We start from the raw sequence: 13,555 nt of genomic DNA on the forward strand, positions 1-13,555 counted from the left end.
TTGAGGTCTTTGATCCATTTGGACTTGAGTTTTGTGCATGGTGATAGATTGGATCTATTTTCATTCTTCTACATGTTGATATCCAGTTATGCCAGCACCATTTGTTAAATATGATTTATTTTTTCCATTTGTTATTTTTTGCTTCTTTGTCAAAAATCAGGTGTTTGTAGGTGTATGAATTAATATCTGGGTCTTCGATTTGGTTTCATTGGTCCTCCTGTCTGTTTTTATGCCAATATCAGGCTTTTATCAGTATTGTAGCTTTGTAGTAGGGATTGTGATGCCTCCAGAAGTTTCTTTATTGTACAGTATTGTTTTGGTTATCCTGGGTTCTTTGCTTTTTCATATGAAGTTGAGTACTGTTCTTTTGAGGCCTGTGAAGAATTTTGCTGGGCTTTTGATGGGCATTGCATTGAATCTGTAGATTGCTTTTGGTAAGATTGCCATTTTTACTACGTTAATTCTGCCTACCCAAGAGCGTGGAAGATCTTTCCATTTTCTGGTGTTATCTTCAATTTCTTTCTTCAAAGATTTAAAGTTCTTGTCATACAAGTCTTCCACTTGTTTGGTTAGAGTTACTCCGAGATATTTTATGCTATCTGTGGCTATTGTGAAGGGTGTTGTTTCTCTGATTTTTTTTTTCTCATCCCATCTATCATCTGTGTAAAGGAGGGCTACTGATTTTTTTGAGTTAATCTTGTATCTTGCTACATTATTGAAAGTGTTTATGAGTTGTAGAAGTTCCTTCGTAGAATTTTTGGGGTCACTTATGTAAACTATCACACCATCAGCAAACAGTGAGAGTTTGACTTCTTTTCCGATTTGTATCCCCTTGATCTGCTCTTGCTGTCCCATAACTGTCATCTTTCGCCTTTATTTATTGCACGGCGATTTCCGGACAAGCCAACAATTTTACCTCTGTGAGGTTGGCTGTGCCATTTACTTTGTCTTTTCACTTTCCCCCATATGCATTTCTTTCTGCACTCATGTATTTCCGGCCTGCTCTACACTGTACGCTTCCTGTGTGTATAACAAAAGGGGTGATTCTACTGCTCCCCTCTGCTCACTTCCTGCCACATCAGAATGTATTCCTGGGTGGTGGCAGGATAGTCACTGGTGAAATCATAATTGCAGCAAGTAAGAACTGGCACTCTGAGAGCTGGGATTATGGCAGTTGTGAGCCACTTAAGGTGGATGCTGGGGACCGAACTCAGCAAGCACTTTTAATTGCGGAGCCATCTCCCCAGCCCACCTTCATTTTACAGATCTGAGAACCAAGGCACAGAGTTTAATGAATTGCCTGAAATCACCCATTTAGTAAGTGGGAGATGCAGTTTTGAACCAAGGCATCCTGGCTCTCGAATTGTTGCTTTTCATTATGCAAATCCTTATGCTCAGAAATGGCTCCTGTTTATGAACTGCAAATGTTTCAGGGGTTTCGCTCGTGATAATTATACATCTCTTCAGCTTGCGACTTGTAAGGAGCAAGGGAAGGCCACCAACATCCATCCAGTGCCGACAGCTCCTGTCATTACAGTAGGCAGCTTGAGTATATTATCTCATTTGGTTCTCTCAATAACCCGGCGGAGCTGGGGAGATTATTCCTCCCTGCCTTTTCAAGTGAGAAAATCATCCCGAGAAGGTTAATTAACTCGCTCACAGTCGCGCTGCTACTGAGAAGTGGGGCTGGTGCTCGTGCCTGTAAAGCTTCCTCACAGACGTAGCACCAGGAAAATATCCACGGTGTGTAGGCTACCTTGGGTCTCTGGAGAACTAAATAACATGTGTGCCTTGTATTGTCTGAAGGGCCCCTCTACATGCCTTGTTTCTGCAGCCGAGAATTCCTTCCTTCCCTCCCCAGAACAATTTTGAATTCTCTACCACCTCACTGTGACAGTGTCTCTTTGTCTGCCTTTCTCCTATGACTTCCCATACTGGCACACTCATCACCTCCCCCTTGGCATATGTCCTCCTCAGTGCTGCTAATTGTACCCCAAACATGCTAAGCCACACCTAGGTCAACCTTGCCAAGGGCATGGCTCTTCATCATTCCCTACTAAAAACTCCTGGGTCACTTGTGTCCCGCAGAGGCTTAGAAGGTAGATAGGGCCACTGAGGTCTGCAGCGCTCTGCCTTCAAGGCTCACGGGCTCCCTCTGGCTCTGCAGTGATTTCCCTCCCATTAACATCAGCTGGGCTTGGGGGGCAGCAAAGAGGTCCCACACAGCCTTGCTGTCTTTGCCTCAGGCCTTTGCAATGCTGCATTCTTCTTGGCAACCACAGAGCATCTTTTCAAAGCTCATCCCAAGCATTTTTGTTCTGTTTTCTCCCCCCCAGGGGGAGCATAACTACTTTCTATCATGTCCCCTTGCCTGCTCTATCCCTAACAGCCTTCCCCACCATCATATACCCTTGCCTGCTCTATCCCTAGCAGCCTTCCCCACTGTATTCCACGTTCTTATTTGCACAGTGCTACCGAGGGATTTGAGTCTGCGATTTTCTCATTACAGTTTTTTTAACGACTGTGAAAATTGCCCAGCATTAGTGCCTGTCAACACACGCCTTATGGTTAGTGGGTAAATGGAGTTATCCTACCATGCGAAAACCTTTGTACTGGAGAAATTGGAGACACCTAGAGCCCAGTCTTGTGTCATTTCCTTTCCTCCTCCTTAGAAGACAGATTAAAATCTCACCTGGCTCATAGTTTCCGAGGTGGCAGCCACTTCCCTGAGAAGAATTCAGTGAAGCCTGTGAAAACAATCTGTAGACTGATGAGAAGTTCCTGTCCTCTTTAACTCCACTGTGGTTCGAACTTTGCCTGTTCATGCTCTCCCTGCAGAGTAGGATTGACTAGTTTTCTACAGGGGATAATTGCTTTTCAGTTCCTAATTTTGTGGTTCTGATTTCTGGTCACTGGTGTGTACTTTGGTACAGAGGGTGTGCCAGGTGGGAAGAGTAAAGACACCCGCCGGGGCCGTGAGGCTCAGGGAGCTGTGCAGGGAAGATGGGCGCTCATTCTGTAATGACTATTTCAAAATTACTTTTGGTGTTTGTTTTGTCTTCATGCTTTTTTTTTTTTTTTTTTTTTTTTTTTTTTAAATAAAGTTAGGTCTTGCCATGTTTCCCAGGCTGGTCTTGAACTTTGGGCTCAAAGACCTTGAGTCAGCCTTCTTAGTAGTTGGTATGCAGGAATGCTGACATGACCACCTTGCCCTTGGTAGTTTTGCTCTTTCCTCCATAGCAGACTGCATCGCAGGAGTGTGGCAGGAGCTCATACTTCTGTTGACCAGCTGGATGATGAGAGAGGTGCACGTGGGCCTGGGTGTGTCGCGCACCACGAAAGCGCTGACCGAGTCCCCTTTCTGTCTTGTTTTCCGTCTAGGCAGATAGAGTGTTGTGAAACCGCAGATGAGTTCTACAGCACCATGGGACGTCTCACCCAGGAGATGCTGGAAAATGACCTCCTGCAGAGCCACGAACTCATGCAGGTGAGTGGTAGTGTAGGCAGTGTAGACAGTGTGGGCAGTGTAGACAGTGTGGGCAGTGTAGACAGTGTGGGCAGTGTGGGCAGTGTAGACAGTGTGGGCAGTGTAGACAGCGTGGGCAGTGTAGACAGTGTGGGCAGTCTGGGCAGCGTGGGTAGTGTGGGCAGTGTAGACAGTGTGGGCATAGAACCCCAAAGACAGAGGGAGTGACAAATGATGCTATTCTGAGCCCTGACCTTTGAGAAATGTATTGGGCCAGTCCTCCGACTTAGATTTTCCATTGGCCAAGAATCTATAATTTGATAAGAATCTTCATCACAAGAGGAAGGAAGAAACGAATGGCTATTTGTTCCCTAGACATGCTTAGGTACAAGGTAAAAAAAAAAACAAAAACAAACAAACAAACAAACAAAAACTGGGAAAAAACAAAGTCGTCAGGTACTCATTGAGAGTCTGATTCCGAGATCAAAGGAACCTTTATTATTGCTTGATGTGCATATTCTGTGTGATTTCAAGAGCGTGCATATCACGGCACCCTTACGGAGGTCAGAGGGCAACCCTTAAGGGTTGTTTCTGTCCCTCCGCAGAGAGCTTGTCAGACTTGTGTGGCAAGCCCTCTTACCTGCTGAGCCATCTTGCTGGCCCGGCTTCTGAGACCTCTTACAGGAATGTAGTAGGAGCTGCGGGCTGCGTTTCTACCGCCCCAGCTCCTGGTCCGCCTGGCTAGCTTATGCCCCGAAATAACAACACACACATTGTATTCTTTTAAACACTGCTTGGTCCATTTCTATTCATGTGTGTAGCACCCCAAGGAGCGCTTACCGGGAAGATTCTAGCCTACGTCCATCCTGGGTCGGAGCTTCATCGCATCTGCTCTGGAGAGGACAGCATGGCGTCTGTCTCTCAGAGGAGCTGCCCTGCATCTGAGCTCACTTCCTCTTCCTCCCAGCATTCTATTCTGTTTACTCCACCCACCTATGTTTTAACCTATGAGGGCCAGTTTCTTTATTACTTAACCAATGAAATCAACAGATTGATATATGACACTCCCACATCACTTCCCCTTTTTCTGTTTAAACAAAAAAAGGAAGGCTTTAACTTTAACATAGCAAAATTACATATAACAAAAACAGTTATCAAGTAAGAATTATAGTTACAATATTTACATCTATTTTATCTTTTATAACAAAGGAAAACTATAACTAACTATTCTTCAACTCCATCAAAGACTCCAGAAAGATACAATATTACCTAAGCAAACAAGAAACAAGCAACTTACAAAACTCTAGAAATCACAGAGACATCTCGCTGCCTGGACAGTCACCCAAAGTTCCTCTGTACCGTTGGGGCATCCATCTTCGGCCTAAAGGCCTGTGGTATCCAGAGATATTTCCACGAAGCAGGAAATTTCAAAGGCAGTTCAGTCACTATCTGCTGTGTCCTGCAGAATGTCTCGCAGACTCCTTCATGAATCAGGAACCCCGAAAGATCATCTCACCTTTAGGCAAGTTCAGTAGTCCTCTCTCTGCGGGTTCTCTGTGTCCAGTTTATGCAATAGTCCAGGCAAGAGCAGTTTCTTGCCCACATGGCTATCAAACTCCATAAGGATCCTCTTCGATGCCCATCTTCTTCTTCTTGAAGTAGATTGGTGCTGCCAGGAGCAGAGTGTCTCATTGTCTTGAAAAACCCTAAGTTATTAAAACATTTAAAATGTCATATTCTCTAGCTTTTGAAAGATATGATGAATGCCTATCTGAAATATATGCATGCACATCTAGAAAATCTAACTAACATGACTACAAACTTGACTATTATTGATAATTATCCATTAACAACCTATATACATTACATTTTTAAGTGAACTACACAATCGCAATACCTTAATCAATATCAGAAATACATATACATATAATAAAATTGACCTTAAATTAATGTCAGTAAACCAAGATTCATATCAATGCAAATTATTCACATCTATATCATCTCCCCCTTTAAATGTAAAAGAACATTTATAAACAATATTTGGGAATATGGGCGCAGTTATTTCTCTCCAAACTGCTTCCTGCTGAATGGGGGCGCTGTTAATCAGGTCTTTCATGGTATAACCTGTGTGCTAGGTTCCTCTCAGTCGGCAGTTGAGCAAAGTAATTTTTTGAAGGTGTTCACAGCAACCCTTCAGGAGGGCGTGGTCTATCATACCATATTGAAATAGAAGCAATCCAAGGAGTCTCATCCTCTGTGAAAACAAAAGAAGAAACTCTTTTCCAAAGTATCATATCCTTAGATCCAAATTCTGAAGTCAAGGTATTTTGAAAATATCTATCTTGGATTAGTTCAGCAGCATTTATAAACAAATATCTTTTAGTATCTGTTGTTCCTTCCTCAGCATTAAAACAATTCAAAGAGAGCATAATAGCATACAGTATCAAGATTCTCTGTGTATTTTCCATCTTTGTGCAGCTTTATTTTAACTCTATTTTGCTTACTTTTACTTTTATTTTATATTTTCTGTATATCTTCGTCCTGGAATAACTCTTTAGACCAGGCTGTCCTTGGACTCACAGAGATCTGTCTGTCTCTGCCTCCCAGGCAGTGGGATTAAAGGCGTGTGCTACCACACCTTGAAGTCTCAGAGTTCAATCTCCCTCTGCCTCCCAAGTGTTGGGATTAAAGGTGTGTACTACCACACCCAACTACTTCCTTATTTTTGTTTTTTTACTTTTAAGAACTTTATCTTCCAGCCTGCATATATTTTTAAACACACTGTAAATCATTTCAAGTTTTCTTTGTCTTTGAATCTCTCTTTACTGTATCTCTCTCTTTCTGACCACACAAGCCTTTAAATTACTGAGCAATATGGGTAGGATTAAAGCCATGGCTTTGCCAGCTAAATCCAGGCCATTCCTTAGCTTTCCAGCCTCATGGCGGAGGTACCGGCCGGCCCTGGCAGGACGGACCAGAATGCCAGCATTTTAAAACAGCACAACTTTTTTCCTGCTACGTCTGAAAACAAACAAGCATGCAGTCAGCTTTTATCAATACCTTTTAAGTGTTTCGTGGCAGGACCTCTTAATGAGCTGCAGGGTTTTGCAGCTGAAGCTGAGTCAGGAAGCCTTTCTTAGATGAGAGCACTTGCTTGCCTCTAGCAAGCAGAGTAGAACAGAGAAATTGCTGCTACCAAGAAAACATGCTTTACTCTATTCTTTCCCAAGCTTTCTCAGGCTTTCTGTAGATTCAGTGCCCCATGTCTGGGCGCCAGATGAAGGCGCAAGTCAAACAGTCCCACACCAGTTTGGAATTGTGATTAATAGGGTGGTATTTATTTAAAGGGGAATAAACTTACAGATCACCGTCCCAGACAACAGCCCTCTGCGCACGCAATTAGGAAGAAGTCTAGTCGCCGGAAACGGAGCAGGAAGTAAAGAGAGGGAGGAGGGAAGTAGCCGCTTTTTTTAAAGGGAAAGAGACCACGCCCCAATGGGCTGGTATCTCGGCGGCTATTGGTTGGAGGAGCGGAAGGACCTCCCGCAACACAGGAAGACTGATGGGTGACGTATTTTATGAGGAGAAGGGAGGGCGAGATGGAAATCAGTCTACATCTTGGTTTATGGTCAGCTGGTGCTATCCTGCATTAATTATAAGTCTCTGGGAGAGACACGAGGGTTGGTTATTTTTCTGGTTTGCTTTTCCACTACATTCTGGGACATCATTTTATCCTCAGTCCCTCTGGTGCTTTGGGCTCCTTCTGATCTTTCTGCCTCTTCCTCTTGTCCCAGATCACGTGTGGATTATATCTAAAGCTGTCCCCTGGACTTGCTTTCTTTTCTCTCTCTTATTTCTCTTGGTGCCACCTTCATGTTGGGTTTCCTGCCTATGGTCATTATGGATGCTGGAATTCATCTGAGAGACTATAATTAAGACTCAGGCACTGACTAAGGGCTGGAGAAATGAGTACTGTTCCTCTACCCGTCTCCTGGTCCCACAGCTCCTTCTCAGGAACTCTTGCTCCTAGCTGAACTTGTCTGATTTTTGGGAATACTGACAGTCAGATATAACTTCCCCAGGCATCCGTGTTTGAATCTCCGCGTGCTGTTGAGGCTCAACTTTCTTTCCTGTCTCAAAAGAGGAATTGTGTGTGTGACCCTGATGACTGGGCTCCGATTCTAGCACCTCTCATCTATACTGGTCTTTGCTCTCGTCTCTGAGAGGGAGGCCTCTTTTACTGAGCATTGTTCTGCTGCCCAGCTCCATGCCTGGCGTTTTCCATTCATGAAATTTGTGAAGTCTTAACAAAACTTCTGGAATCATGTGCTCCAAGCAGGATTTGGGGAGCTACGAGCCCTTCCTCCTTTCCTATGACGCGCCGAGGACTCCTCACTGCACAAACTCATCATACTGTGCTTCCCATTCTTTCCCCTTCAGGCGGGGTGCCTGCTCGTCCCTTTTATGTTGGATCCGATTGTTTTCCAGTGACTGGAAACACAGCCCTCCAGACCTTTGCCCTCCGTGTACAGTCTTGCTTCTCCTGAGCTCAGATATCGTCCTTCATGAAGTTTCTCTCATCATCTAAACTAGAAGTGCCCATTTCATGCTTTCATTTAAGCCTCTCACGGGAGCGATGACCTCATTCTACTGCGTCCAAAACTGTTGAAGTAATAAGAGCGGCGGGGCTGCGTCCCCGGCATCCGGCCGCCCGCATGGCTTAGCTTATGCCCCGAAATAATTACACGGAAACTGTATTCTTTTAAACACTGTCTAGCCCATTAGTTTCAGCCTCTTATTGGCTAGCTCTTACATATTGATCCAACCCATTTCTAATATTTTGTGTAGCACCACGAGCTGGCTTACCAGGAAAGATCTTAACCTGCGTCTGTCTGGAATGGGAGAATCATGGCGACTCCTCACTTGGCTTCTTTCTCCCAGCATTCTGTTCTGTTTACTCCACCCACCTAAGGGTTGGCCTATCAAATGGGCCTAGGCAGTTTTTTTTTTATTAATTAACCAATGAAATCAACAGATTAATACAAGACCCACCTCCATCACAAGACTGCATCTTATTTCCTCTGTAAGGTTCGTAAGTTCCTTGAGGACAGGGCCCATGCTTAGCTTTCTGTTCTTGAGATGAGAGTTGCTCAGAAAGCTTATTAATTCCTGAAGCAAATATTTATTGAGAATCCATGGTTTGTTTTCTGCCTTTTTTTTCAGTGATAGAGGATGGCCCTGCTATAGTTTCTTAGCTCTGCTGCAGCTGGCTCTTTGCGGCCAGAGTGATCATTCTCTTCTTGCTCTGGTCTCTTCATTGTTACATTGTCCTTTGAATTGGAACTTCTCCAATATTGATTTCCCTGAAAGTTGTGTCTTGGGCTTTGATATTGGAGACACATGTGGGAAGAGGAAGTTGGGGTTGCGCACTGAGAGGTGTATAGGACTGAGGAGAAGGAAAATTAATTCCCAGGGGTCCAAGGTAATAGCGGGAAGGGAGATGAAGTTAGAGGATGCTTCCATGAGGGAATTGATGTCTGGTTTCACCTTTAAAGATGAATAGGGGCTGTCCAGCCCTGTGCCTGTATGTTGGGGTTGCACATACATTACACAGCACATCTGTATCCACGTGTTTTGTCAACTTGACACAAGCTAGTATCATCTGGGAAGAGGGACGTCAACTGAGAAAATGCCTCCATCAGACTGGCCTGCAGGCAAGTCTGTGGGGTATTTTCTTGATGGGTGGTTGATATGGGAGGGCTCTTTCCACTGTGGGTGGTGCCACTTGTGAGCAGGTGGTTCTGGGCTGCATAAAAGCTGTGTAAGCTGAGCAAACCAGTGAGCAGCGTTCCTCCATGGTCTCTGCTTCATTCCTGCCTCCAGGTTCTTGTTTGAGCTCTTGCCCTGATTTTCCTCATCAAAGGACTGTGACCTTGTATGGTGAAATCAGCCCTTTCTGCCTACATTGGATTTTGTTATAATGTTTATCACGGCAACAGAGGCGTGAGCCAGGACAGTATGTGTTGAAGCCACCAGTGCAGGGTGAAGCCCGCGTTTCTTACTAGGCATTAGGGAGAGGGTGGCTATTAGCTGTGTCTTCTGAGGGAGGGTTGTAGGCTCTGGATGGTCTGCGAGGCTCACATCAACAGCAAGCCCTTCTCCCGTCATCTGTGGGAAGACCAGCAAAGCCTAATTTTACACATTACATTTCCATGTTTCTTATTAAACGTGTCAATAGTGGGAAAGGAAACGTAACTCCTTTTCAACAGGGCCTAAATATAAATGTCTATTTAAATGCATGCTAGTAGTTCCGAGAGTCAGCTTGCCGGCTTTCCTTGGCGTGAAGCAGTGTTAGAGACAGAGATGGCAAGCGCCATTTCAAGTCACTTGCTTTTTTTTTATTCGCTCTTAAAAAAAAAAAAAAATCAGTGGCTGATCTCTGGTAAATTCCTTGAGGGCAATGTCAGGAAAATTACTAGAAGGGCTGTAGGTGTTTTGAAACCCTGACCTTGTTTGGATGACAACAAATCTGACCATAAATCTGTCAGCACACTTGAAAGGGCTTCGCGGGACACTTGTGAGCTGAATACAAAGTTTTTACTTTCGAACTGAAGAGGACTCAGGAATTCTCCCACCTGGACCTTCCCCAGTTCTCTCTAAACACGGACGAGTATACTGGATCTGAGCCTCTCCTCCCTGCATAGGTCACATCACCTTCCACCGATTTTACATCAGCCACTGGATATTCAAAAAATCTTATGTCTTTATTTGTGTGTGTGCGTGTGTTTGCTGATATACATGTGCCACGAAGCACAGTCCAGGGCAAATTCTTTCCTCCTGTTGTGTGGGTCTCAGGGGTTGAACTCAAGGTCGTCAGACTTAGCGGTACCAGCACAGGCATCTCACCAGCCCTTCTGATTTTCTTTAATTGGTAACAATAGACAAGGAGGTTGAGGGATACTAAGGACGTACGGTATCTGGGTCGCAGTAGATTGTGGATAATATCTCTGGTAAATTCCTTGAGGGCAATGTCGGGAAAATTACTAGAAGGGCTGTAGGTGTTTTGAAACCCTGACCTTGTTTGGATGACAAACTGTCATCTGGAGGCAGCTGTCACGAGTGGGGCCCGATCTGCCCTTGGGCCCACGCTGTTCACTTTTCCTCCGCCAGCAAGGGACTGGAAATGTCAAGGATGTTGGTGCTTGCTCAATAGAAAGACGATGTTTGATTAATTAGCTCTGTCAAAAATGGAAGCCATCTGCCCTACAGTAGTGTGTGCTCGTAACTGGAAGTGTTTAGGCAGTGCCTTTGAGGCCTCTGTTGGTGACGCTCCAGAGGGGTTACCGTGGGACGAGGAGGGACGCTGAGTTCAATTATGTTTCCCTTCCCTTCAGACTCCAGATTCTGTTACTGCACCACATGTGGATTCTAAGAGACTTAGTAAAAAGCCTTACTTGGAATGTCTTGTAATCTCCAACCTATCAGTTGGCTGCCTAGAGCTTTCCAAGTACCAAGTGCTGCGAGCGATTTACTAGGGACGCTCATGCTTGCGTGACAAATGTGTCTTCACACGTGAGACCATCGCACACATAAGTGTGTCCCTGTGAGGCCGTCACACACATAAGTGTGCCCCTGTGAGGCCGTCACACACATAAGTGTGTCCCTGTGAGACCATCACACACATAAGTGTACCGATGTGAGACCGTCATACACGTAAGTGTGCCCATGTGAGACCGTCCACACATAAATGTGTTCTTGTGAGGCCGTCACACACATAAGTATGCCCATGTGAGGCCGCCACACACATGAATGTGTCTCTGTGAGGAAGGATTGTGGCTGAGCTGGTTTCAGGGCACCAGCGGCTGCTTCGAGGCACTAACCACAGATAAAGAGGGAACAAGTGTTGTAATAGGAGCTGCAGGGCTGCGTCCCCGGCACCCGGCCGCCCGCATGACTTTATCCGAAATAATTACATGGAAACTGTATTCTTTTAAACACTGCCTGGCCCATTATATCTAGCCTCTTCTTGGCTAATTTTCACGTATTAATTTAGCCCATTTCTAATAATTTGTGTAGCAACACGAGGTGCGCTTACCAGGAAAGATCTTAACCTGCGTCTGTGTCTGGTGGGAGAATCATGGCGACTGCCTGACTCAGCTTCTTTCTCCCAGCATTCTGTTCTGTCTACTCCGCCTACCTAATTTTCTGTCTTATCAGGCCAAGCAGTTTTCTTTATTAATTAACCAATGAAAGCAACAGATAAGATACAAGATCCACCTCCATCATTTCCCCTTTTTCTGTTTAAACAAAAAAGAAAGGCTTTAACTTTAACATAGTAAAATTACATATAACAAAACAGTTATCAAGCAAGAATTACAATTATAATATTTATATTTTATCTTTTATTATAACGGAGAATTATAACTATAACCATTTTTTAATTTTATCAAAGACTCCAGAAGGATATAATATTACCTAAGCAAACAAGAAATAAGCAACTTCTAAACTCTAGAAATGACAGAGACATCTCGCTGCCTGGATAGTCACCCAAAGTTTCTCTGTATTGTTGGGGTATCCATCTTTGGCCTACAGGCCCAAAGTTTTCAGCAGACACTTTAATGAAGCAGGAAATTTTAAAGGCAGTTTATTCACTATCTGCTGTGTCCTGTAGAATGTCTTGCAGACTCTTTTATAAATCAGGAACCCCAAAAGACCATCTCACCTTTAGGCAAATTTAGCAGTCCTCTCTCTGTGTGTTCTCTGTGTCCAGTTTGTGTAACAGTCCAGGCAAGAGCAGTTTCTTGCCCAAATGGCTATCAAACTCCATAAGGAGCCTCTTCGATGCCCATCTTCCTCTTGAAGTATATTGGTGCTGTCAGGAGCAGACGTGTCTCATTGTCATGAAAAGCCCTAAGTTATTAAAATATTTTAAATGTCATATTTTGTAGTCTTTGAAAGATATGAAGAATGTCTATCTAAAATATATCTATGTACATCTTGAAAATCTAACTAACATGACTACAAGCTTGACTATTATTGATGATTATCCATTAACAACCTATATACGTTACATTTTTAAATGAACTACACAATCATAATACCTTAATCAAAATCAGAGATACATATACATATAAGAAGATTGACCTTAAAATCCATACCAATGCAAATTATGCATATCTATATCATATCCTGCTTTAAGTGTAAAAGAACATTTATAAAACATATTTGGGAACATGGGCACAGTTTTTTTTTTTAAAACTGCTTCCTGCTGAATGGGGGCGTCGTTAATTAGGTCTTTCATGGTATAACCTGTGTGCCTGGGTCATCTCAGTCAGCAGTTGAGTGAAGTAATTTTTTGAGGGTGTTCACAGCAACCTTTCAGGAGGGCGTGGTCTATCATACCATACTGGGATAGACGCAATCCACAGAGTCTCATTCTCTGTGAAAACAAAAGAAGACCCTTTTTAAAGCATCATCTCCTTAGACCCAAATTTGAAGTCATAATACCCTCATGATATCCATTTTGGTTTTAATTGGCAGTCCATATAATGAAATGTCTCTCTGTATTTAGCTTCTTTACAGTCAAAAATTTTAAAGAAAACACAATAATATAAAGAATCCAGATTCTTTGTGAATTTTTTATTTTTATGTGGCTTGTTTTTTTATTGTTTTAATCTGTTAACTATTTGTACTTTGTCTCTTTAAAGACTTTACCCTTTTTTTTAAATCATTAACTTTTATTTTATATATATATATATTTTAAGCCTACGTACATTTATCTAACATTATATCCATTTAGTGGTCTTTTATGTCTGAAATTTGTTTTATTGTAAATCTGTAATTTTTTTATTATCCAGGAGCACTTTGTTTTGTGCTTTTAAATCACTAAGCGCTTAAGAATCCAAGCTGTGACATTCCTAGGTCAAAACAAGGTACTGCCTGCTTGCCCTGCCCAGTCCAACATGCTTGTGCCTCTGATCCTTGTACATTGTACCATTAGCATGGCGGAGCTGCTTGTGCCTCTGAGCCACAGCATGTAATGACTTTCTTTTAGGCACACAGTGAGTCTAGTTGCCATCAAACAAATCG

General features: G+C 43.4%; 1 protein-coding gene across 2 annotated transcripts in view; it reads left to right on the forward strand.

Annotated features, from left to right (window-relative positions):
- The window catches only part of LOC130866644 (TBC1 domain family member 30), a 48,805-nt gene that overhangs the window by 18,323 nt on the left and 16,927 nt on the right, over positions 1-13,555 (forward strand). For both annotated transcript variants that reach the window (XM_057758234.1, XM_057758235.1), the window contains one exon: positions 3,382-3,487. In XM_057758234.1, the coding sequence (XP_057614217.1) occupies positions 3,382-3,487 (106 nt within the window). The remainder of the gene's footprint in view (positions 1-3,381; positions 3,488-13,555) is intronic.

The sequence above is a fragment of the Chionomys nivalis genome, chromosome 25 (assembly GCF_950005125.1).
Source record: "Chionomys nivalis chromosome 25, mChiNiv1.1, whole genome shotgun sequence".
NCBI classification, from domain to species: Eukaryota; Metazoa; Chordata; class Mammalia; order Rodentia; family Cricetidae; genus Chionomys; species Chionomys nivalis.